Source organism: Calypte anna, chromosome 19, assembly GCF_003957555.1.
Source record: "Calypte anna isolate BGI_N300 chromosome 19, bCalAnn1_v1.p, whole genome shotgun sequence".
NCBI classification, from domain to species: domain Eukaryota; kingdom Metazoa; phylum Chordata; class Aves; order Apodiformes; family Trochilidae; genus Calypte; species Calypte anna.
In genome coordinates, this window is record NC_044264.1 from 6,590,370 (window position 1) to 6,613,856 (window position 23,487).

At 61.9% G+C, this 23,487-nt stretch overlaps 4 protein-coding genes across 4 annotated transcripts; all 4 read right to left on the reverse strand.

The window, feature by feature from the left end:
* Positions 1 to 24: 24 nt before the first annotated feature.
* Positions 25 to 4,327, reverse strand: PIGS (phosphatidylinositol glycan anchor biosynthesis class S). Its single transcript, XM_030462418.1, has 12 exons — positions 3,931 to 4,327; positions 3,688 to 3,827; positions 3,497 to 3,608; positions 2,985 to 3,074; positions 2,749 to 2,840; positions 2,405 to 2,603; positions 1,979 to 2,121; positions 1,765 to 1,879; positions 1,413 to 1,558; positions 1,210 to 1,310; positions 783 to 993; positions 25 to 632 (listed from the first exon to the last, which is right to left on the reverse strand). Exons 1-12 carry the CDS (start codon positions 3,971 to 3,973, stop codon positions 357 to 359), a joined length of 1,668 nt encoding a protein of 555 aa, XP_030318278.1. The 5' UTR covers positions 3,974 to 4,327; the 3' UTR covers positions 25 to 356.
* A 124-nt stretch (positions 4,328 to 4,451) lies between these two features.
* Positions 4,452 to 8,285, reverse strand: ALDOC (aldolase, fructose-bisphosphate C). The gene is made up of 9 exons (XM_030462419.1): positions 8,162 to 8,285; positions 7,229 to 7,351; positions 6,923 to 7,134; positions 6,776 to 6,830; positions 6,544 to 6,704; positions 6,083 to 6,166; positions 5,808 to 5,982; positions 5,526 to 5,725; positions 4,452 to 4,907 (listed from the first exon to the last, which is right to left on the reverse strand). The coding sequence occupies exons 2-9, from the start codon at positions 7,338 to 7,340 to the stop codon at positions 4,812 to 4,814; spliced, it is 1,095 nt and encodes a 364-aa protein (XP_030318279.1). The 5' UTR covers positions 7,341 to 7,351; positions 8,162 to 8,285; the 3' UTR covers positions 4,452 to 4,811.
* Positions 8,286 to 10,352: 2,067 nt separating this feature from the next.
* Positions 10,353 to 18,883, reverse strand: SPAG5 (sperm associated antigen 5). Its single transcript, XM_030462683.1, has 25 exons — positions 18,635 to 18,883; positions 18,322 to 18,432; positions 17,742 to 18,117; positions 16,537 to 16,894; positions 16,263 to 16,455; positions 15,834 to 15,953; positions 15,628 to 15,711; positions 15,369 to 15,503; positions 14,958 to 15,077; positions 14,626 to 14,718; positions 14,328 to 14,462; positions 14,081 to 14,174; positions 13,898 to 13,991; positions 13,719 to 13,800; positions 13,184 to 13,317; positions 12,753 to 12,918; positions 12,409 to 12,595; positions 12,047 to 12,118; positions 11,800 to 11,923; positions 11,455 to 11,566; positions 11,150 to 11,230; positions 10,918 to 11,061; positions 10,714 to 10,788; positions 10,563 to 10,643; positions 10,353 to 10,466 (listed from the first exon to the last, which is right to left on the reverse strand). The coding sequence occupies exons 1-25, from the start codon at positions 18,881 to 18,883 to the stop codon at positions 10,353 to 10,355; spliced, it is 3,534 nt and encodes a 1,177-aa protein (XP_030318543.1).
* A 476-nt stretch (positions 18,884 to 19,359) lies between these two features.
* Positions 19,360 to 23,348, reverse strand: RSKR (ribosomal protein S6 kinase related). Its single transcript, XM_030462311.1, has 12 exons — positions 23,292 to 23,348; positions 22,978 to 23,184; positions 22,134 to 22,217; positions 21,980 to 22,048; positions 21,743 to 21,812; positions 20,613 to 20,720; positions 20,419 to 20,459; positions 20,293 to 20,320; positions 20,102 to 20,191; positions 19,940 to 20,028; positions 19,760 to 19,870; positions 19,360 to 19,666 (listed from the first exon to the last, which is right to left on the reverse strand). Exons 1-12 carry the CDS (start codon positions 23,346 to 23,348, stop codon positions 19,445 to 19,447), a joined length of 1,176 nt encoding a protein of 391 aa, XP_030318171.1. The 3' UTR covers positions 19,360 to 19,444.
* Between the last annotated feature and the right edge of the window lie 139 nt (positions 23,349 to 23,487).

Sequence of the window (23,487 nt, forward strand, 5' to 3'; positions counted from 1 at the left end):
AGAGAAGGGTCACACAGCCCTACACCAGCCCCCCCTCAACTGGGGTTTTTCCTTTATTTATACAGCAGCTTGTTCCAAATACAGTGCAGGCCCAAATACAGGGGGGGCACACAGGGAGACATCCCGCCATCTCCTCTTGGATCTCAGCAGTGCTGGGTGCACAGCTTAGGACACAGACTGAGAGCACCTCCCTCCCCTCTCTTCCCACCACTGCGACTTGGCCCTGGCAGACCAAAGCTGAGCAGCTGGCCCCTGACACAGTTCTGGGGCATTTCCTTGGGCCATGAGTCTGTGAAAACACCCTCGACAAGGTGGGAACAACCCCAGCCCTAAGGCAGGGCACCACAGCCATGGGCTCAGTCCATCTTGGTGGGCTCCTTCTTTTGCTGCCTGGTCTCCCGGACAATCTTGACCAAAGAGAGGAGAATAGGGACAGCCATGGGCAGGAAGAGAGGAATGTAGATGGCAAATTTCTGGTCATCAGGGAAGTAGAGGAGATGGAGGAGAGATGGGTCAAAGAAGGCACGCTCCGAGGAGGTGACTGCCTCCTTACTGGCCTGGAAAGCTGAGTGGAGGCGGCCCCTGGCCAGCTCTGCCATGGCATTCTGTGCTGAGGCCACAGCTCGGTACACCTGTGTGGGAACAACACTAGCAGTCAGTCCTTGGCCAGGCAGGGTGACAGAAACAAACCGGGTGGCCTTCACTCACAACACACCAGCAAGAGCTCATCATCTCTGCCAGGACACCCGGTTCCCTCCCCACCTTGGGTGCTTCAACCTTACCTCAGAGGCAACATCATCTTTGATGACAATGTTCCCAATTTTGTCCAGGAGCTGGGCCAGTGAGGTCAAGGTGGTGGACACAGTGGCAATGTTCTCCATGGTGTGGGTCCAGAGCAGACGGTCCAGCTCCCAGTCAGCCAGCCCCTCATTCCCTGTGATCTCCACTAGGAATTCAGGAGGCAGCTCCTCCCGAGACAACCCAAAAAGTAACCTGGGTGTAGAGGGAAAAGGTCTCAGCTCACATCACAAGCTTGCAGCAAACCTGGCTAGAGAGCAGAGCTGGCTGGCAGTCAGCACCTTGAAGGCCACGAAAAGCCACCCTCAGCCTCCCAGAGCCCACAGAGGAGCACAGGAGCTGCATGGGTACAACTTGCTCTGACTTGCAACAATTTCCATGCTTGCCCGAGAGGGAAGAGCATATCCTCACCGGAGCTGGGCCAGAAAAACCTCCATCACTCGCACCATGTCCACGTCCACATGAAGTGGGAAAGAAGCTTGGGGGGAAGCAGGAGCTTCAATGTTGTAAATCTGCAGGGGAACATCTTAGTGAGGCAGAGCCAGAGCCCTGGGGCTGACAGTGATGCCAGCACTCCCTGGGGAGGAGCTGCCCGCCCCTCCATGGCCCCATACCATGATGCCACCCCAGCGGGGGCTGTGGAAGGCGTTGGTGCTCACTGGGGCTCCATCTTTGTCCTGAATGTAGAGAGGAGAGTGGGAACGCTCTGGCACATACAGCAGGAAGTTCAGCACGGGGTAGAGTGAGGCAGCGCTGGAGCCTGCAGTGGGACAAGGTCAGAAAAGTCCCCTGGGACAGTAGGCCCTGAGCAGAACCTCCATCCCAGCAGGTCTCAGTCACCCTTGGTCCTATCAAGGCTGGTAGGGGACAGTGCTGTAGGGAAGGACAGGGCACGGGACATAGGCAAAGCTGTCCCCCTTCTCTCAGCAGAGCCCATGATAGCTGAATTAGGAGCACAGCACTCACCCAGCCGGGCCTCCACGGGGTTGATGACATGTGGGAGACTGTGGGCACTCAGGATGAAGCTGGAGGACTCTTTGTCAAAGCGTGGTGTAACTCCTAGCACAGCATAGTACAGGATCTGCAGGCACACAATGGATGTTGCTGGCAGAGAAGTGCATGCCAGGGCACTCAGCAAGACCAAGGCTGGGCTCTCCCCATCTCCTCTCCTAACCCTCACCTGGGAGTCAACAGAGAAGTTGGCCACCAAGCTCAGTTTGTCCAGGACAGGCTGCACATAGCGGTTCACCGCATCCTCAATCTCCCAGTTCACCACGTGGGACTTGGGGTCAGGGTTCAGCAGGCTGAAGGTGATCTCATACCCTGCCGAGGACCCACCACCTATGAAGCACTGCCACAGCCACCACCTGGTGACGCTGAGGCTGGGGATGTGGCCATGACAGAGCTCCCAGCAGGACCTGACTCCCTCCTGATATAGGGTTTTGCCCCAACACACAGACATCACAGCACAGACCCCAGCCCAAAGCAACCACCAAAGGGGTTGTTAGCCCAGAAGACATCAAGGGCACAGCAGGAACAGGGTATCCCCCAAAGCCAGCAGGCCTTTCCCCAGGTCAGGGAACAGGGCTGGGGTACACGTCCATACCGAGGCTGGATTTCAAGTGCCGCCGAGCATCAGGGCTGAGGTGGCCGTCGGGCACACGGTCTGAGAGGGCAGCAGCGATGGAACTGGCCGTGAAGGACATCACCTGTGTGAGCTGCCGGAGGTGGGTGCGGAGGGCAGCCAGACCCCCCTCAGCCCTCAGCAGGGCACTGCGGTGCTTCCCCACATAGACTCTGGTGCCCTGGGGAGGTGGCAGGAGTGAGGGCCTGCACCAGGGCTGGCTCCCACCAACAGAACAGCATGGTTCCACCTGTAACAGATGCCCAGGGCACCTCCAAGGGGTGAAGGACGCACATAGGCTGGCACCGCAGGGTGCTGCTCCCTACCTGAGGCAGGAGAGAGGAGGTTTCAGGGACCACATACACAGTCAGAGAGCCCAATGATGTGTCCTGCAGTGGGTGCAGAGCTGCATCAGCCTCTGGGGAAGATGGAAGCATCAGCAGGGTTCGAAGCTTTACTACAATCTCCATCCACAGCAAAGCTGAGGTCCTCTGCTCAATCAGCCTCAGAAAGTGGAACCTGCTCCTTCACAGAGTTCCCCATGGATCCCTCACCCCAATACCTCGTGCAGTAGCCACATTCAGCGCTGCCTCCTCCTGAGCTGTGGTGCTGCGGTAGACCATCTCATATCGGGAGGTGATGCTGGTTCTCACTGCCAGGGGAGAAAGTCTGAGTGAAGACACTAATCCAGGCCCTTCACAGGAGCCAGGTGTTAAGGGGGACAAGGGACAGTCTTGATGTGGGGGCCACAATGTCCTATGGGTACCAGATCCAACCTCAGCTGAATGGCACATGGCCACAGCCGGTCTGGGGCGGCAAACAGGACAGCCTTATGACAGCCTGGGCATGTCGCACCCTCTGAAAGCTGCCATAACCCCCATCCCCGGGGAGGGGTGGTAGTGCCTGGGGACCCAAGGGACCCCCCTGCTCTCCTGTCCTGCCAGGTCAGGCAGGATGGTGCTGGTGGATTGGGTTTGGGGTCCGGGAAGCTCCAGCCTCCCGGGAGAGATACCACAGAGACCCCTCAGGGAAGTAGGAGGCCCCTCGGGAGGGACAGCCGGAGAGGTCTCTCACCGTTGACGGCGATCTCCATCTCCTGCACATCTCTGAAAGGCAGCGGCCTCGGTAGGTCCCCAGGCACCGACCCAGGGGCGAACACCACGGCGAGAGGCACGGTGAGCTGGAACTGAGCAGAGGCGGCCTCAGCCCGGGCACCCCACCTCAGGGACTCGGGGACCCGCCGCCCCGGCCCTCCCGGCGCTCACCGGCAGCTGGCCCAGCCCCTCGATGTCGGTGTAGGGCAGCGCGGCGCGGTAGGTCTCGGTTGTCCTCCACCACAGCGGCAGTCCCAGTACCACAGCGATGGCCGCGAAGGACAGGGCGGCTCTGCGGCCCCGCGCCCGCTCTGCGGGAACAGCACTCAGCACCGGCCGGACTCCCCGGGGATGGGGGAGGACCGGGGCTGGGGGACAGCGAGCGAGCCGCAGCCACCCGGGCGCCGCCGGTACCTGCTTCGTCCGCCGCTACCGCAGCCACTGCTGCCGCCGCCATCTTCCTTTCCGGGAGCAGCCTGGGGGACGGGACCTGAGCGCCGCGCAGCCATTCAGAGCTCCCACTCCTCACCACAGCCAATAGACGTGTAGGCTGGAGGGCGCTGGCGCAGGCAGAAAAGCCACTCAGAGCGCGGATCCCGGCAGAGGAGGCGGGTTTGGGGTACGCAAGCCGGTACGAACGCCGCGGAGAGGCGCGGGGGCAGCGGAGACCGGGGCAGCCCCCGGAAAAGCGGCTGGGAAACGGGATTGCAAATGGGAGTGCGTACACGATCTTCCCCCGGGCGTCCTCATTCCCCTCATGTCCCGTAGGCAGAGCCCAGCCACCCCTCCGCCTCCCAGAGCCTCCTGATTGGTGTTAGGTGGTCTGAGACTGGGCACAGCCCGTTGCATGGGTGTTATGGTAAAGTCCGGGATGGGGGCGGCTGCCGGTCCCCCGGATGCCCCGCAGCGCAGGAGGAGGAGAAGGCGGCACGGCGCTGTCTCTACCGTTTATTCGTTGTTAGGCTATTTGGTACACAGGGTGCACACGGCAAACACAACACAGGCGCCCCAAGGGCGACAGCGACCGGGACTGCGAAGCTACGGCAGGGCAGGGGCACCCCCAGGCCTCCCACTCCTGCCCCCCACGACCTGGCCGGAGCCCCCAGTCAAGGGACACTCAGGTGGCTCCTCGGGGGGCCGGGTAAGCCGGGCCCCCCCACATTTGATCAGCAGCGCTCCCCTTCCCCTCCCCGCGTGGCGGCTCCCCTGGGTGGCTGGGGTGGAAGCGGGGTGTGAGCAGTGGTGGGGAGGGGGCCAGGGCGGGGGCCAGGGCCGGTGGGGCACCCGGCTGGGGCTCAGTATGCGTGGTTGGCCACGTAGAGGGACTGCCCGGCAGCTCCCGAGTTGTCCCCGCTGCCCTCGTACTTGCCAAGCGCAGCCAGCCCGTTCACCTGTGGGGAAAGGAGAGGTCAGTGGCCTCTGTGGGGCACAGCTCCCCCCAAATTCCTGACAACATGGCCTTCAGGGTCCCCCCAGTCCCTGGAGACATGGTCCTTGGAGTCTCCTAACCATTGCAAAAACACAGCCTTTGGCAGCCCCTTTCCATGGGGACAGAGCCCTTGGCATCCCCCACCTCACTGGGCACAACCCTTGCTGATCCCTATCATCCCATGGGATATGGGTTTTAGCATCCCTCTTCCCATGGGGACATAGCCCTCGATATCCCATGTCACCCGAAGGGAATGTGGCCCATCCCCCTCATGTCCCTAGCTTACAAGGAGACAGTCCTCAGTGTCCCTCCATGGGGACCATGACCCTTGGCTTCCCTTGTCCTGTGGCACACAGTCCCTAGTGTCTCCTATCACCCTGTGGGATGTGGCCCTTGGCATCCCCCATCCCAATGGGCACAGTCATTCTTATAATTCCCACCCATGGGGCACAAACCTTGATGTCCTCACTACCCTACTGGGACTTTGGTGTCCCCACCACCCCACTGGGACAGAGGCCTCTGTGTCTCCCAAGAGACACAGCCCTCAGCACCCCTCTCCTGTGAGGACCACCCCCATCACCTCTGCACGCTTGATGAACTCTTCAGTGGCGGCAGTGGCATTGTCTGGCTGCCCACGCCAGGCACTGAGTGCCGAGGCCTGCAGTGCCCGCCCATAGGAGAAGGTCAGGGCCCATGGCCTCAGCAGTGGGCACGTGTTGATGGCGTTGAGGTTGATGGAAGCCTCCTCCTCACTCTGACCCCCGGACAGGAAGGTGACACCTGCAGAGAGTAGGGTTATGGCACCAGGAGTTCCACAGGGTATCCCCCATCCTGGACCCCTACCACATCCCAGTGCTGTTACCTGGCACGGCAGGGGGCACGGTGCGGCGCAGGGCAGTGACAGTGGCCATGGCAATCTCCTCAGGGCTGTATTTGGTGGGGCAGGAATGCCCAGGGGTCACCATGTTAGGCTTCAGCAGGGTCCCTTCTAGGTAGACATGGTGGTCACTCAGTGCCTTGTAGACAGCTGCCAGCACCTGGGGAGGATGGGGAGTGTTGAGTTCCCTGGCACAGCACAGCACAGCACAGCACAGTGCCTGCCCTGCTGCCCACCCCACTGCCCACTCCACTGCTCACCTTCTCCGTCACGTACTGGCACCGCTTGAGGTCATGGTCACCGTCAGGTAGGATCTCTGGCTCCACAATGGGCACGATGCCATTCTACAAACACCAGGCAGATGCCATCAAGCGGATGTTCCTGGGCACTGCCCTAACCCCATGGCTATGTGGGCAATGCATGGACCTTGGGGGGTGATGCTCAGCCCCATGGTTCAAAGCCCAGCCTTGCTAGTGATGCCATGGTGATCACACCATGGGTTGATCCCTGCTCCTGGGGGTCAGTGCCCATCCATGTGAGGTGTTACCTGGCCCATGGGTTGAGACCCAGCCCCATAGGAGGACTGCCAGGCTTGGGGGCCATTCTGAGCCCCACAGATCAGTGCCCATCCCTGTGGGGCTATACCTGGCCCCTTAGGTCAACAACCACCCTATGTGTCAATGCCTACTCTGTGGGGTGATGTCCAACCACAGACACGTACCTGCTGGCAGATGCTGGCATAGCGGGCCAGTACGTTGGCGTTCTCCATGATGGCGAGTGCAGAGGGGGTGTTCTCACTGATCTTCAGCACACAGCGCCACTTGGCAAAGTCAGCCCCATCCTTCTTGTACTGGGCACAGCGCTCTGACAGCCCGTCCAGACCTGCCGGGCAACTTGTCAGCCCTGTAGCCCCAAGCCCCCACAACCCCTACCCCCTTACCCTTTCTACCTACCCTGTGTGGTGGTCTCACCATCTGTGCCAGCCAGTGGCACAACACCCTTGTCCACCTGTGGAGGGAAGGAAAAGGTGGCACTGAGACTCACCAGAACCCTCCAAGCACTCTCAGCACTCCGCAAGCCCACCAGACACCCCGCCACACCTTTATTCCCACAACGATTCCCTTGTCTTTGATCATCTGGACGAAGGGGGTGCCATCATCAGCCTTCTGGTACATGGTCTCATGGAAGAAGATGACACCCCCGATGCATTTCTTCACCCGGCTGTCGGCGCTGAAGAGGATCTGGCGGTACAGCCGGCGGTTCTCCTCCGTGTTCTCCACCCCAATCTGGTTGAGGCGCTTTGCCATGCTCCCTGTGGGCACCCGGCACCCTCATCAGCCTCAGGCACGTGTAGAAAAAAGGGTGGTGGGACAGATCCCACCCCCCCACACTGCCCCAATACTGACCAACGGACTCATCAGCAGCCAAGATGCCCTTGCCCGGGGCCACAATCCGCAGGGCGATATCCGACAGCTCCTTCTTCTGCTCGGCCGTCAGCGGAGGGTACTGGTGCGTCATGGTGGCGGTGGCTGCAAGCGGACGGGGGCTGAGTCACGCGCCGGCGGGATGGCCCCCCCCATCCGTCACGCACCCGGTATCCGACCGGGGAAACACCCCGCACCCCGCTCCCTCCCGGGGCTGGGACCTCGTCCCCGGCGGTCAGCGGGGGGTGGGGGGGTGGGAGGTGCGTTGCATAAGCAGGCAGCTGCCCTCACCTCGGGACGGGCAGGGCCTCGTAGAGGATGCCGGGGAGCTCCCAGCCATTTTGCTGCCTGCTCGCCCGCCCCCAGCCCAGCCATCTTGAGGGAGCGCAGCTCCAGAGGGGGGCCAAGGCAGGACCCGAGGGGGCCGGGGATGGAGACGGAGATACCCTGGAGCCGGGGATACCCCGGGTGCGAGGAACGCGAGAGATGGCGATAGCCCGGGCGTGGAGATACAGAGAGGAGGATGGGAAGACCCCGGGAACTGCGCTGCTTGCGGAGGAACAGACTCCCGGGGCTGGGGTTACCGGAACTCAGGGTACTCCGCGGCTGCCGCCGTCGCGGGGACGGGAATGCCCCAGGGAGCCGGAGTTTTCCTTTCCCTCCCCCCGCCCCGCCCCAGAGCGCTCCCGTCTGGGCAGAGGGTATCTCCGAGCTCTTCCCCCATCCCGATACCCCCATGCCCGCGCCTCTTTCTGTCTCAGACCCCCCCAGCCTTGCCCGATAGCCGGGATTCCGGCTGGCGCCGCACGGAAACATCCCGGAGCCTCGGCGGGGCGGCCCACTCCCACCGCCGAGGTCTCTCGGCTGCGCCCCCGACCCCGGCCAACCCCCCCCCAGCTCCCGGCTCCCCCTTACCGTGCAGGGCGGGCAGCGACGGGAACGGTCTGCCAGCTGCGCGCTCCGGACCCGCGGTAAATGGGGCTGTGATGCCGCAGAGCTACGTGACCGGCGGGGCGGCACCCGGCAGGACCAGCCCCCCCCGCCCCGCTCCGCCCCTCCGCCACCGCCTCCGCACCCCTCATCCTCTCGGAGACAACAGTCTCTGCTGCCGGTGGGGCTACAGCTCCAGGGTGGACACCCCGCTGTTGACACCCGTTTGCAATCCCTGTTGCCGGTGGGCACCCCTCTGTGCCCCTTTGCCCCCGTTCAGGGACTCAAATGAGTCTCCCCACCCCAGTCATGGGCAGGGCCCCCCATGCCAGCCAGGCACCCCAGTGTGCCACGGTCCCTGTTGATGCTGAAGACCCCCCAGTGCCACCGATCCTACTGTAGCGTTCTTGGTTACAGGTAGGGACTTCCCCTGCCAGTCCCAGGCTGGGGACCCCCTGTTCCTCCCTATTGCCACTGCTAGCAACAGGTAGGGACCTTCCCCTCATCATTGCTGGGTCAGGGACCCCTCTGTGCCACCCCTAGGCTGGAGACCCCCCTGTGTCCTCCTACTGACACTGCCAGCAACAGGCAGGGACCTTATGCTGGTCAACACTGGGCCAGGGACCCTACTATGCCACTCCCACATGTACCCCTGTATTGCTACTGTCACCTACAGGAAGGGACATTCCTCTTGTCACTGCTGGCCCAGGGACTCCCCTGTACCCCCATATTGCCATAGTCAGCTACAGGCAGGGACCTTCCCCTCATCATCATTGGGCCAGGGCCCCCCCTGTGCCATGCCTCGGCTCGGGGTCACCATGCCACCTCACTGTTGCTGCACCAGGGACCTCATCTGTGTCACCTCTGCTACCAGGGTCCAAGCCCCTGCAGCTCCAAGCCCCAGACCGCTAGAACAAAGTGGGGGCTCCCACAGGGGACAACCCCATCCTCCTACCCTCCCCAAAAAGCTGCTTGCAGCCAGCACAGGGACAATAGCTGTGTTCCCAGCCACCCCACGGGGCCGGCAGCCAAGGCTGTGCTGTGAATCCCCACCGTAAAAGGAGGACTCAGTTGCCCCACATGGCCCCAATCCAGGGAGGGGGGCACATCTCCCCCGCATCCTAGAGCCGGGCACAAATCTGAGGCCCTCCCTGTATTGCCAGCCTCTGTTTTGGGAGGTCGTATCCGACACCCCCTCCCCTGGCAGCAGGGTCACCTCCACGGCGCTGCCAGGGAGCTGCTTCCCCAGGAGTCAACCCACACACCCGGTAAACAGAGGCACAACCCGAAGCAGCTCCCTAACCTGGGTGTGGGGGTGATAAAGGTGCCAGCACACGCCCCACACAGGGCGGTAGAGCTGTGACAGAGGGCACGGGAAGGTGATCCTACCACAACCACCACCCCCGCGGGCAAGAGAAACAGGCCATTAAAATCCAGAGCACTTGTTTGAATGCTGCTATTTTGGGCTGTGCCAGGGGAGGAAGGTGCTGCATGACCACCTCCCCCCATGGCATTTGGGGAGCATCCTTGGGGTCGGGAACACCGGGAGATGGATCCCGCAGGAGATGCCCTAACAGGAAAGGAGGGAGGTGAAGCTGGAGCTGTGCTGGGAGTAGGGGAGCCCCTCAGGGAGCCCCCCATGATGCAGCCAAGGAGGGGGCTGGGAGCAGGAGCTGGCAGAGCTCCCAGTGCCCGGCAGGCAGCGATCCATGGGACATTGCATCCCAGAGCAGAGGTGGGAGGGAGAACCTTCTCTGCAGCCCTGTGATGGAGGTGCAGGATCCAGCCTCTGATACCCTCCGCAGGGGGAGGCAGGAGGGGGGCACAGGGAATCTGGGGCAGAAGGAGGAGCAGGGGGCCTGGGGAGGGAAGTTGGGTCAGCCGTGGTGCTGCCAGGGCAAGAGCCTGGGGAACATGGTGCCTTATTAAAAGCAAGTACCAGCAGGGGGGGTGGGGGGAGTGAGTGTCCCATGCCAAGGAGAAGCCCTGGGGTGGCAGGGAGCTGTGCCCATCATCCTAGGACAGAGCAGGCACAGCCAGCACAGGCTGGACGAGTTGTCCCCACCCAGAGAACCAGGAACTTCCTGACTCCCTGTAGCAGGACGGGTGAAAGGCAACAAAACTTTATTCAATAAATAATTACAGCACTAAAGGAAGGAAGGTTTCATACTACAGTCTATAGCGGCTCAGCAACATCTTTGCTGCCACCGGACGGCTTCAGACCCAAGTACTTCAGCAGGCTGTGGAGCTCCTGGCAGCCCACTGTCCCCTCGGGGACAGCCAACAGCACCTGGGGATAGAAGCAGTGTTAGTGGCAGCATTTGAGATGAGGACTTGTGGTGCTGCAGTCACAGCAAGAGTGAGAGGGATCAACCACAAGCTTCACCTCTCTTATCTTCTCCAGCATTTCCTCACGAGTCTTCAGCACTTTCTGGGTGTGACAGAGCCTCAGCTCCAGCCCTCGGACCTGTGGTGGGAGATGCTCATCAGGAGCCTGCCCAGGGAGAGGGGACAAGAGCCAGGGGGCAGCCCTGTACCTGCTCTGAGTATTTGTCAGAGAGCAGCTGATTCTCATCCTCTTTCTCCAAGAGCAGCAGCCGCAGTTTGTCCAGCTGCAAAAAGAGCAAATGCTACTGAGACAGGACTGCAAGGAAGAACCCTGACTGGACTGGAAAGAGTCCCTGTTCACAGAGGGGTGGTGACATGAAGAGCCCTCAGCCCTAGCAGCTCCCTAGCCTTACCTCCTGCCTCAGCAGGACTCTCTCCTGCACATAGGTAACATCCATCATGGACTTCTGCTCCCGCATCTCCTCCCAAAGCACCTTGGCCTCTGTCTCTGCACGCTGGAGCGAGCGCTTAAGCTGGGAGACCTCTCCCTTCAACCTCTGTGGAAGAAAGGAGATGCTCAGAGGGGTCCTGCAGCCAGCATCTCCCAGGCACACAGTCCAGTCCAGCCAGGCCACCATCACACACCGTGACTTCCCCACTCTGGTCAATGAGTTGCAGCATCTTCTCTTCCTGCCGTTTCACCACGTCCTGCAGCTCCTTCTCGTTCTATGAGGGGGAAAGATGTGGTTTCAGGCAGGGCCTGACCCTGGCCAGCTCCAGCGCCAGGAAGGGAAGAAGGTTCACCCATGTTTGAGAGGTCAGACAAGCCAGAACCACCCATGAGACATCACCAGAGCCTGTCACCCAGATTTCTCTGTCCTAGATCAGCACCTGTCCCAGTTTGGCTCGGCCCGGGAGTTAGCTCTGGCCCACTTCTGGCACTATCTCACCTCTAGCTTGCCCCTCAGTGCTTTGTTCAGTTTGGCAATGGTAGCAGCCTGGGTGTCCATCTTCTCTTGGCTTTCGGCTGTCACTGTCTCTAGACGGAGCTGCAGGTCAGAGCTGGGAAAAGACACTGGTGCTGAGCAAGTGCTGAACAGAGTGCCAGGTACCAAACCCCCTCCTGGCCAACTCATCAGCAGGTCAGTTGGTAAAAGCCTTTCCAGCCATGGCAGGAGGGATCTAATCCAAAGCTGGAGTGAGACAGACTCCATACATGCTGCCTGCAGAAGATGCCATGCCCAGGAGAGCTGTGCCCATGCCCGGCCCTCAACATGAGCCCTCACTGAACTCACATCTTTGTCTGCAGCGCCTTGAACTCGCCCTGCTCCAGATCCTGTATGCGGGAGCTCAGCATGACAAGATCAGAGACCACAGCTCTCAGCTCCTTCACGCTCTCCAGCAGACCCTCCTCAGGCTCTGTGGGCAGGGCAGAGGCTCATGAGCCAAGCAGGAAAGCATCTCTGCTTGCCCCCCACCCTCCAGCACAGGCAGCCCCGCAGCTTCGGAGCAGACTGCAGGGCAGGGTTACTGCCCTGGTACCTGTTGGCTTTAGTGAAGAGGCAGGTTTGTCCTTGGTAAATGTGCTCCCACCTCCAGTGACTTCATTGGCATCTGCAGCAGAAGGGGGCAGAGAAGCTGTGCCCAGTCCTGTGTGCCACAGGAGCATGGCCAGAGTTCACCCGTGCACCCACCCACCCCAGGGACCTTGGAGAAAACAGGGTATAGCTATGACACAATCCATGGCTGCTACAAGGGAAGAACAGAGGAATCCACAGAGAAGGGCACTGGGGATGGCAGTGGTCTCTCCTCTTCACCCAACACCAGTGCACACCCCCAGCATGGGAGGGAATGACCCCCATCCCCACACAGCATCCCCAGCACCCAGCCAGGTGCCAGCTCACCTTTCCCTGACACTGCTTTCAGGACGCTGCCCACGAAGGAGCTGCTGGCACAGTATGGAGTGCGAGAGCCTGGTGTGCGGCAGGCAGGGGTCCAGGCACGGTGTGGGGTCTGCCAGCCTGGGGTCCGCCAGCCCAGTGTCCGTGGAGCTGGGGTCCAGACTCTGCTTCTTGATGGAGCATCGTCATCCTTGAGTGGGGAAAGAACAGCACTGGAGCAAGGCTTGTGACAGCTCTCTATTGTCCCAGAGAGCTTGGCGGTCTCAAAGCCACGCCATGGAGAGCTACGTGGGTCTAACCACCCCCAGGCCACACCCTTGTCCTTGTCCCCATGGCAGGACAACTACCTCCTCTTGCAGAGCAGCCCTGAGGCAGTCAGCAAGCTCCTGCAGCCGCAGCTTACTCTCGGCGATGTCTGCAGAGCACCAGGAGACTTTGTCCCTCTTAAGCTGCAAGTCGAGGAGCTCGGCCTTGGTGGTCTCCAGCTCCTGGCCAAGGGCAGCGTGCTCTTCCCTGTGGGATGGCATCAGCCTCAGTAGGATCAGCATTCTGCCTCCTCAGTGTGAGATGGGGACATTTCCCATGCCTGCCTCCCACTGGGACTCAGGAGGGTGCAAACCCTGCAGATTTAGGCAGCCCACAGCCACCTGGGCAACCACACTTGGCTGGGCAGCAGCAAGTGCAGCGAGTGTCCCTCTGTGTGTCCCCCACATCCCCAGGAGGAGCTTGATTTCCCAAAACAGAGAGGTTGAAGCAGAGGCAGTGAGTAGACAGGTACCGTAGGCGCTGGTGGGAGTCCATCAGCTCCTGGTTCTGCAGGCCGCTCTCCTGCAGGGTGTCCAGGGTGGATTTCAGCTTGGCCTCCACCTCCAGCAGCTGCGTGCGGCACGTGCGGCTCTCCTGGTCAAGGAACTGCAAAAGGGTGAAGGGACATGACCACAAGTGTCTAGACAGATACCTAAAGGGGCTTGTTGGGACCTCCAGCACCTCAGGGGGCTGTTTCCAATTAAGGACAGCTTTACCCAAGCAGAACAACCCCTGGAGACCATCAGTTCACTGGGGACATAAGAGAGACTGCAGGGGGACAGCACCATATCTGCAGCCAGGGGAATTATCCTGGAGCTCTCCCCACCCCCAGGAATCACCACGGGGCAGGATGGACACAAGCTGTGCTACGTGCGGGATGTCAACCGCCCTCACACCCCGCTGCGGGAGGGCTAATCCCGCTGCTGGCTGCTGGCCAGCGTTCCCGAGAGGCCACACCAGGGACTGGCAGCGCGTGACAGCGTGGGGCAGGGTCAGGCAGCTCCTACCTCCCGGCACTCAGTGGCCTCATGCAGCTCCTGGAACAGCCCCTTGCACTCCTGCTGCAGGGACTCTCTCTCCCGTGCCAGCCTGTGGGGACAGGGTCAGGGAGTGCCACATTTTAGGGGCAAAGGGTGGCAGGAGGGAACTACAGGGATAAATGCCTTGCTCCAGAGCTCAGACTCACCAGGCCATCTCCTCCCACTGCTTCTCATTCTCCTGCTGCAGCACATCCCTCTCCTGCTCCACAGTGGCCAGATTTGTCATCAGGGAGCTCAGGTCTGTGAGGGGCACAGCCATCACTATGGGGCAGGCTACAAGGACAAGTAGGGACAGGGGCAGCTCTAGCCCTCTAATCACCCACCCCTACCTGTGCTGAGGCGAGAGTTGGCCACAGTCAGCTCCTCCAGTTGAGTCACTGCATCCTGCAGGGCCATCGAGGTCTCCTCCAGCTTGCAAGATGCCTGCAGAGGCACAGTGACCTCCAGACTCACTTTGGGCTGCTCTTTCTTTCCCCATGAGGTGCTCCCACACTAAGGGTGCCCCAACTCCCCCCTCATAGCCCCACAGGCTATGTGGGAGCATCCAACACTGCTCAACACTAGGCAACTCCATACCTCCTCCTTAGCCTGTAGAGCTTGATCTGCTTGCCGCCTCGCGGCATCCCGCTCCTCCAGGCAGCTCTGCAGCTTCTTGGGCACATTCTCCAGCACAGCCCAGCACCGGGACACCAGGGCCCTTGCCTGTTCCCGCTAGGAAGGCAAATAATACCAGGGATGGGTCTGTCAGCTGGGGTTCCCACAGTACCCAGGGCACAAACCAATCCAACATGGGGCAAAGTGGCACCAGCCCAGACCACACTGGCAGGGAGAAGGGGACTGATCCACCTCCAGCCCCCAAAGGGACACGCCTCACCTCTGTATCCAAGGCTCTCCTTTCCTTCTCTAGATTTTCAAAGGTAACGTCTATGAATTCCCGGAAACGCTTACTCTCAGCAGTTAGGGATGCCTGTGGGGCAGGACAGACAGGTCAGTGCTGCCACAGTGAAAGTCACATTTAATGGATGTGGAGAGAGGTGAGTGCCAGCCCCGAGGCTGTAGCTGCAGCAGCTGCCCAGCAGTAGCACTAAGAAACCTCAGATAGACCCAGTCCCATTGTAGATGGCTCTTCAGAGCATCACTCAAGCTCTGGGAAGTCAAGGACTTGGAATGCCCTTCCAGCCCTTCAATGGGGGCAGCAGTTGGTACCTGCTGGTTGATGGCATCTGCCAGCAGCATGCACAGCTCTTGCTGGAAGGTCAAGCTCTGGTCACGGGCGCTGATCTGGGCATTGGCGTGGGCACGGAAGGCTTCCAGGAAGCAATCACTCTGCCAAGGGAAGGATACTGCTCTGGGCACAGTATTGTGCAAGGACCAGCTTCCAGAAACCATCCCAGCAGGATACAGCCCAAGCCCAAAGTCCAAACCAAGCCCAAAGTCCACCCCAAGAGCTCCCAACACTCCAGGTAACCACAGCCCTTCTGGCCTTCCAGGGCCATGTTGTTTTTTTCACCCGGGGATGCCATGGAGACCTTTCCCTCCCCAGAGATGTGGGATGCCCTATCAGAGGCATGGGGATGGCAGAACTTGCCCTGATCCACACACCAGCTGCTCCCCTACCTGCTCCTTGGCTCGTAAGGCTTCATTTGCTTGCTGCCTCATGGCATCCCGCTCCTCCAAACAGCTCCGCAGCTTGCTGGGCACACTCTCCAGCACAGCCCGGCACTGGGACACCAGGGCCCTCACCTGCTCCTGCTGCGGGGGAAGACAGTGTCAGGAGGTGCCTGGTACAGCCGTCCACTGGCACATGTGCTAACAGCACCAAGGGATCCCAAAATCTGGGGAAAAGGGTCCCCAGCCCATCTGCACAGGGCCTCACCTCCTGGTCAAGGGCTCCCTGTTCATCCTGCAAGCTCTGAAAAGCAGCATCCACAAGGCCCCGAAACAGCCTGATCCAGGTGCTCTGGGGAAGGGACAAGGATGTTGATGCTCAAGCAGCCTTCATGGGGCTGGCACCAGGCACACACACACCCTGCCAGACTGAGACCCAGCGCACTCATTGCACGCCAGTGAGCCAGGTCGCACCATTCCTGCCATGGTGAGCTCCAGCTCCTGATGCAGGTCCTGCTCCACTTCCCGCTGCCGCTGCAGAGTCTCAGTTTTCCTCCGCAGCTCGAGGTAGAGGTTGCGGTAGATCTCCTCCTCCTAAGGGCATCCCGGCAGAGTTGGAGGGGGCTTCAATAAACCCCAGTTAGCCACGACCCCTCCCCACGCATGCCAGGGGTGTTTTCTTACACAAGGGACCCAAATCCAACCAACTCAGCAGGTCAAGCCAGGCGTGATAACACAGCTGGGACAGCGCCGGGCACGTGATGCCGCGCACTGTGCCACAGATTTACTTTCACTCCGCTGGGCTGCGGTACAGCTGGGGCTGTCATCCCACCAGTGGTGGGCACCACCATGGCACCAAGACCATGGAAAATGGAGTGGTGTTGTGGCAGCCAGGGCTCTTACCCCATCGGAATGGGTGACATCCATCTGTGTGAATGCATCCCTCTGCTCAGCCGGCCCCACGCCGGGCAGCAGCCGATGGCTCTCCTGACAGTTACGTAGCTGGAGTGAGAGGGCTTCAATGATGATGAGGGTGCTCTCCAGCCGTCCCTCCAGCTCTGCCCGTGGCAGGGACTTCAGTTGCTCCCGAGGACAGCTGGGGAAAAAGAGAAGGTTGGGGTAGGGACAGCCAGTGGGTGCCACAGCCCCGTTCACGAGCTGATGTCCCCACACTTACTGCCAGAGCAGGGAGTCTGTTTCGGCAGCATTATCTTTGGCGCAAGGAAGGCCACGTGTGGATGCGTTTGCGCTCCTCTCATGCAGGTCCCGGGGGGTCATGAAGGTACCGGTGACTGTGGTGAGCACAGGGGTTACACTTGTGCCAGCCACTGTGGTGGGCACAGGGGTGACACTGGTGCCAGCCACTGCGGTGGGCACAGGGGTGACGCTGGTGCCAGCCACTGCGGTGGGCACGGGGGTGACGCTGGTGCCAGCCACTGCGGCGGGGTGACGCTGTGCCTGCCACGGTGCACGGGGGTGACGCTGGTGCCAGCCACTGCGGTGGGCACGGGGGTGACGCTGGTGCCGGTGTCCTGCTGCAGGACAGGTAGGGACAGGTTGTGCCGCAGGGACTCCAGCAGGGATGAGGTGTTGAGGCTCTTCTCCAGCCACATCAGTGGCAACATCCAGGACAAGGAACCCGAGGCCACGTCAGGTGAGGGGGGGGCTACTGACTCTGACCCAGCAGGCTCAGTGAGAGGAGGTCCCGGGGTGCCCTGCTGTGGGGGGGCAGGGACTGGGAATGTAGAGGTGTCTTGAAAAGGTGAGGAACCCTCAGTCCCATCCCCAGATGGTGGCTCAGAGGCCATGGGGCTTCTGGAGAGGTCAATATGAACTGCTCGCCAGCTGTGGAAGTTAAGTTCCTGTGGGGTGGAGCTGGTGCCAGGGGGGCCTGGGGTGCAGGAGGCTGGGCTGACACTGTCAGGGGTCTTAGGGGTGCAGGATGCCAGGGAAGTGCTGCCTGGGGAGTTGGGGGAGCAAGGCACTGAGCTGGCTATGCCAGCAGTCCCTGGGGTGCAGCAGGGTGCTGGGGTGACACTGTTGAGGGGCTCCAGGGTACAAAGCTCTGGGATGGGGCTGCATAGGGACACTGGCACAGGGCTGCCAGGGGGCTCAGGCATGCTGGGCCCTGCAATACGGTTATATGAGGGGGCTGGCACAGGACTGCTGGGTGCCCCTGGGATGGGGCTGCACAGGGGGGTTGGCACAGGGCTGCTGGGGGGCTCTGGGGTGCTGGGCCCTGGAATGGGGCTGCACAGGGGGGCTGGCACAGGGCTGCTGGGGGGCTCTGGGGTGCTGGGCCCTGGGATGGGGCTGCACAGGGGGGCTGGCACAGGGCTGCTGGGGGGCTCTGGGGTGCTGGGCCCTGGGATGGGGCTGCACAGGGGGCTGGCACAGGGCTGCTGGGGGGCTCTGGGGTGCTGGGCCCTGGGATGGGGCTGCACAGGGGGGCTGGCACAGGGCTGCTGGGGGGCTCTGGGGTACAAGGCACCATGGTGGGATTCCCAGGTGTCTGGGGGGCACCAGGCACCAAGGTGGGACTCCTGGGGGTCTCCGAGGTGCTGAGCCCCATGGCAGGAGTCCCAGAGGGTTCTGGGATTGTGCTTCTGCTGCGGGGTCCCCAGGTGCAAGTCACTAAGGCAGTGCTGCTGGTGGGGAGCAGAACAGCACTTCTGCGGGGTCCTGGGGCGCAGGGCACCGAGGTGACACTGACAGGGAGGTCCCGGGTGCAGGGCACTGGAGTGGCGCGGTCATGGTCCTGCAGGACATTTGAGGAGTGGAGAGGAGCATCAGCGCTGCCCTGTCCTTCCCCCCAGCACCCTATAACTGTTTCCCCCATCCCCCCCACCCCAACACAGACCTTGTTCCCTCACTGGCCGAGTAGCCCGCATCCAGTATCCCCAACTCTGCTGCCCCCCCCCCGCACCGCCGACCCTCCCCCGGTTCCCAGACAAGCACCGACCTTGAGCCGCAATCGGCGGAACAGCGGGGTGAGGCTAGTGCCCTCGGCGCCCGGCTGCAGCCGCAGCTCCTGGAGGGGGATACGCCGGGGACGCTGCTTCGCCTGGGGGGGCTGGAGGGGGCACCAGGGGTTACCAGCGGCGGCACCACTCACACACACACCTACCGGGAGGGGTCCGGCCCGCCGCTCCCCAGCCACCTCCCTCCAGCCCCGTGTGGTTGGGGCCGCACAGCAGGGACACCCCAGCTCCATCCCCGGGACCTCCCACCGGGACGCCTAAACTGGTGCCTCCCAAGCACCGAGCCGCACTCACGGTGGGGGTCTTTGCGGCCCGCATGGCTACGCTCCGGGGTTCGGGTTCGGTATCGGTGTCCACTTCAGCGCCGCTCCCGCCGCTCCCCGCGCGCTGCCGCCACAGCCGATTGAACACCACAGGCTGCTCTGATTGGCTGCCCCGCGCACGCGTCACTGCCCCGGGGAGGCCGTTAGAGGCGGGGATGTGGGCGGGGCTAAGGGTGGTTATGGGTGTGGTTCGATCTGTGGGCGGGGCTGTAAAGGTCATGGGCGGAGTTTAATTATGGCCACGCCTCCGCTCACGCAGTGTACACGGGGTGCAGCGCCGGGCACGGGGCGCACCGGGATGGGATGGGATGGGATGGGATGGATGGGATGGGATGGGATGGGATGGGATGGGATGGGATGGGATGGGAATGGGATGGGATGGCACGGGATGGCACGGCACGGGATGGCACGGGATGGCACGGCACGGAGTGGCGCGGGGGTGGGGCAGGGTAGGGTGGAGTAGGGTGGAGTAGGGTGGGATGGTAGGGGAGGGGAGCGATGGGCACAGGTCCCCCGCACTCTCCCCAGTGCCTGTCCCCGGGGGAACAGCCCCCAGACCCTTGCCCCAGTGGAAGGGGGGAATCAGCCTGGCACACGCAACCCCCCCGGGGTCTTGCGAGAGTCAGGGCAGTGGTGCCCGCGGATCTGGGGTTTATTGCTCCCGCGGGGAGAGGTACAGTGTTGGGCTAAGGGAGACCCCCAGTCCAGCAGGGTCCGACCTGCTGCCGGGGCCAGGGGGGATGTCCCTGAGCAATGCTGGGGGAGTCACGGGCACGGTGGCTCAGCCAGGCCAGGGCCGGCCCGGGGGGATGGTGAGGTCGCAGTCAAAGTCGGCAAAGGTGTCAGGGTCTGGTGGGGGCTGATCAGGGGGTCGTGGCGCCACGGCCACCGCCACCGGGTCCTTCTGCAGCAGCTCAGCGTCGAAGGTGACCCCACGGAAGAAGGGGTGACCCTCAAAGTGGTAAAGGTAGCGCAGGCGGTGCAAGGGGTTGTGGCACAGCAGCTGGGGACAGAGGGAGGACAGTGAGCAGCAGAGATCCCAGCATCCAACCTCGGAGGCCAGCAGGGACCCCCAAAATCTGGGCAGGAGAGTTACCTCAGCAAGTAGCCGGGCCAGCTGGGGGCTGAGGGAAGGTGGGCTCTCATAGCTGCTCTGCTTGACACGCTCCAACATGGCCACATGGTCTCCTGCTGGTGCCACAGGGAACTGGAGGGACAGGGAGTAGATTTAGGGGTTCCACGGGGCACTTTTATATCCTCCTGTCAGAGTCCTCACCTCTCCACTGGCCAGAGCGAAGAGCAGGACTCCCAGGGACCACCAGTCAGCTGCGTGGCTGTAGGGTCCCCCACTCAGCACCTCTGGGGCTGCAGGGATGAGTAGGGTGAATGCCTGGGGGGGCCATTCCACCCCCCCCATTGATCCCTGCTGAGCCCTTACCCATGTACTGCAGGGTGCCACAGATGGTGTGGGCTCGCTCACCCCACTGCAGGTGCCGGGAGAGGCCAAAGTCAGTGAGCTTGAGGTGTCCTGTGGGGTAAGACACAGCGTGGAGACCCATGAATGGGGTGTTCCTGTGGACAGGATAACTCCATGGGTGGGATATCCCCACAACAGTGCCACCATCTTACCTCTCTCATCCAGGAGGATGTTCTCCATCTGAAACAAGATGTTGAGGTGGTCTCCCTGTGCCAGGGGTTTTGGAGACATTCCCTCCCATTCCATCCTATGGCCCCCACAGCCCCACTGCCACCCACCTTCACATCCCTGTGCACGATTCCCAGGTCATGGAGATACACTTGGGGAGAAGATGGAGCCATTAGAGTGGCAGATCCTCTGCCAGAGTGGTGGCACCCAGGAGGCAGCTGCCCAGTCCTGGGCATGGCTGACCCTGCCCGCAGGTGCCCAGTGGGGACAGTGCTGGCTGTCCCCAGCATGGCAGGCCACTCACCCAGCACCAACACCAGCTCAGCAGCAAACAGGCGGACGGTGGTCTCGGCGAAGTGCCCAGCAGCACGCCACAGCGCGTGCAAGTCCCCGGTGCTGCAGTAGGTGCACACTGCCAGGACAGGTGATATGCTTTACCAACAGCAGGAGGGGCATGGGCACCCAGGTGACATGGGGGGCAGGGAGTGTTGGGGAAACAGTTCAGAAATATACAGGTTGTGAGCAATCCTGACTTACTTCAATTTAGGCCACATTGGGTTAATGGTTATTGAGGCCTAGTTAGAGGCTTTCTAAAAGTGAGCTAATGGGAAAGAGATAACTTAATTGGCAACAAAAGAGGAAAATAATTATGTGAGAAGAAGGTTCCATGAGAATGGAATGTGTAATTGGAATACAAAGCCACCTGCATGATATGATTGTGTAAACAAGGCTTCTCTATATAAAGGGAGTGCAAGTTGTTAATAAACAATTTCATACAATCATATTGATGTGCACATGGAATCCTTAAGCCTCTGCAGACTGTTTTCCCACAAGGGGGAACCACCAAGGTGACATGGGCACAAACAACATGTGGATGCCTGGGTGATGGAAGAACTCGGACTGTAAGGTGGCAGCAAGGTGGCACAAGCACCAGGACCACATTGGTACTAAGGTGGCACAAGCATCAGTATGGGCACCAGAACTAAGGTGATGTGGGCACAAGAGCCCAGAGCACTGAGAACACATAAGGACCAGGACCACATGAGGTCTAAGGTGACACAGGCACCGTAGTTATGACGGACACCAAAGTGACAGAGTCCCCAGGGTCACGCAGGCACTGGGAACACACAGGATATGTGGGTACCGAGGTGACACAGACATCAGGACCAACAGGCCCAAGCAGGCACCCTGGCAGGGTCGCCTCACTCACCTCCCACTACAGTCCCTGCCCCACTGTGGCTTGTGCCCATCCCCCCATCCCTGCGGTGGGTGCGGGGTGGGAGCCGGCAGCTGAGCACATGGATCCCCGCAGGGTACGGCGGGGGGAGCGCGCGTGTGCGGGGACACGTGTGCAGGCAGCGGGGACACGTGCGCGGGGAGGGAGGGAGTGAGGGAGGGGGGGCAGGGGGAGCCCACAGGCAGATGGTCACTCACTGATGAAGAGGTGGCGCTGACCCTGCCAGCTGTCCCCCAGCCCGTGGACAAACGGGTGCCTGACCTGTCGCTGGGCACACAAAGCAGAGAGGGTGAGCGGCTCCCAGGGTGGGGCACCCATGGGGACCCTACTCCTGCCACCCTCCCTCTGTAGCCCTGGTAGCCTTCTGCTGTCCCCACGGCCACCCGACATCATCCCCCTCCTCCCCCCAGTCCCAGACTGGGGTCCCCACTAACCTGGATGCTGACTTCTTCCTTGCATTGCTTGAGGGTATCACGGCGCAGCACCTCCACTTTGGGCACCACCTGGGGGGTGGGGGTGGGCAAGGAGCTGTTACAGGGGACCAAGGGGTAATCGGGAGCACCCATGTGGCCCGAGGGCATCACCCACCTTCACGGCGCAGACCTTCTCCCTCCCACAGTCCAGCACTTTGAGGATGGTCCCGAAGGAGCCTTTGGCCACAAAGCCCAAGATCTGGGAAGTTGGGAAGCAGGACGTGAACATCTTACAGAGACAGATTTGGGGTGCTCAGGGTGGGGCAGGGTCTGGAGTCCTGTGTGGGGAAGTGGCACAGCACAACCAAGGAGAGCAGTGGGGGTACATGGGGAGCAGGAAGACCCAACAAAGACCTCAGTGAGACACGGGTGACCTGGAGGACCCAACAGGGACGCCAGTGGGACACAGGGGCATATGAGGGGCATATGCCCACAGGGGCACATTATGGGGCATATGAGATGGGGGGACAGGGACATGAGGATCCCAGCACAGCGATTGTGGATACACGGGACCGCAGTAAGACACACAGGATCCCGCTAGGACACCTGGGGACACGGTTAGGGTGCAGAGGGACCCCGGCAGGACGTAAAGAGACTCAGCACGGGGATCCAGCGCCGGTAAAATGGGAGCCGGTGCGGTGGGACAGCTGAAGACGCCAGTAGGATGCGCAGGGAAGCCGATACGGTGTGCCGGGAGAGCCGGTAAGGTAGGTGCGCGCAGGATGACGGCATGGGAGGCACGGACGGCTCGGGAGGACACAGGGGGCCCCCAGAAGGATGCACGGGAAGGTGGGGGACCCCGGTAGAACGTGCAGGGACTCCGGTAGGACGTGCAAGGACCCGTTAAAGAGCCCGGGGCTTCCCGAGACGGATGAGCCGGAACCACGGTAGGATGGTAGGACACCCCGTTAGAATGCGCCGGGACGCCGGTAAGAGGATAGGGGTTCCCGGGATGGCACCTTGAGCTGCTGCTGGCGGGCGGAGGGGCGAACAGGGAACTCCGGCAGGAAAAGCGAGACGAGCTGCGGCAGCGGCCAGCCGGGTAGCGGCGGATCCTCGGCGGGGCCCCGCGGGGCTAGGGCGAGCCCCGGCACCGGTACCGGCAACGGTATGGGCACGGCGGCACGGCCCAGCAGCGTCCGTACCCAGGACCCCGCGGCGCTGCCCTGCGGAACCGGGAGGAGGAGAGGGGGGGCAGCATTATCGGGGCGGCAGGGGAACCCCGAGGCGGAGGGGGGGGGGGGGGTTCCCCCGGGGCTGCCGCCGCACGCACCTGAGGGGGCCGCGCTGGGGCCGGGGCTGGTCCGGGGCCGCTGCTCGTTGTTCCCATCGAGGCCCCGGGCCCGAGCCCCGGTAATCCGCCGCTTTACATAACCCCACCGCCCCGCCCCGCCCCGCCCGGGTGCGACCACCCTCCACCCCGGGGCCGAGCACCGCGGCTGCTCCCCCTTGCGCACCCTGGGACAACC

What these genes read in the sequence shown, in the direction of transcription:
- PIGS (XM_030462418.1), bottom strand. Translation starts at nt 3,973, where the DNA reads ATGGCGGCGGCAGCAGTGGCTGCGGTAGCGGCGGACGAAGCAG. An exon ending in GAATGTGGCTACTGCACGAG is followed by an intron (nt 2,841 to 2,984) that starts GTATTGGGGTGA and finishes CATCTTCCCCAG; the next exon opens with AGGCTGATGCAGCTCTGCAC. An exon ending in CCCCGTGGAGGCCCGGCTGG is followed by an intron (nt 1,559 to 1,764) that starts GTGAGTGCTGTG and finishes GTCCCACTGCAG; the next exon opens with GCTCCAGCGCTGCCTCACTC.
- ALDOC (XM_030462419.1), bottom strand. Translation starts at nt 7,340, where the DNA reads ATGACGCACCAGTACCCTCCGCTGACGGCCGAGCAGAAGAAGGAGCTG. An exon ending in GGCTGCTGATGAGTCCGTTG is followed by an intron (nt 7,135 to 7,228) that starts GTCAGTATTGGG and finishes GGGTGCCCACAG; the next exon opens with GGAGCATGGCAAAGCGCCTC. An exon ending in ATGCCAGCATCTGCCAGCAG is followed by an intron (nt 6,167 to 6,543) that starts GTACGTGTCTGT and finishes TGGTGTTTGTAG; the next exon opens with AATGGCATCGTGCCCATTGT.
- SPAG5 (XM_030462683.1), bottom strand. Translation starts at nt 18,883, where the DNA reads ATGACCTTTACAGCCCCGCCCACAGATCGAACCACACCCATAACCACC. An exon ending in AGCTCACCATGGCAGGAATG is followed by an intron (nt 15,712 to 15,833) that starts GTGCGACCTGGC and finishes TCCCTTCCCCAG; the next exon opens with AGCACCTGGATCAGGCTGTT. An exon ending in AGGCCACTGAGTGCCGGGAG is followed by an intron (nt 13,318 to 13,718) that starts GTAGGAGCTGCC and finishes ACCCTTTTGCAG; the next exon opens with TTCCTTGACCAGGAGAGCCG.
- RSKR (XM_030462311.1), bottom strand. Translation starts at nt 23,348, where the DNA reads ATGGGAACAACGAGCAGCGGCCCCGGACCAGCCCCGGCCCCAGCGCGG. An exon ending in AGAAGGTCTGCGCCGTGAAG is followed by an intron (nt 22,049 to 22,133) that starts GTGGGTGATGCC and finishes CCCACCCCCCAG; the next exon opens with GTGGTGCCCAAAGTGGAGGT. An exon ending in CATCCTCCTGGATGAGAGAG is followed by an intron (nt 20,192 to 20,292) that starts GTAAGATGGTGG and finishes CTTACCCCACAG; the next exon opens with GACACCTCAAGCTCACTGAC.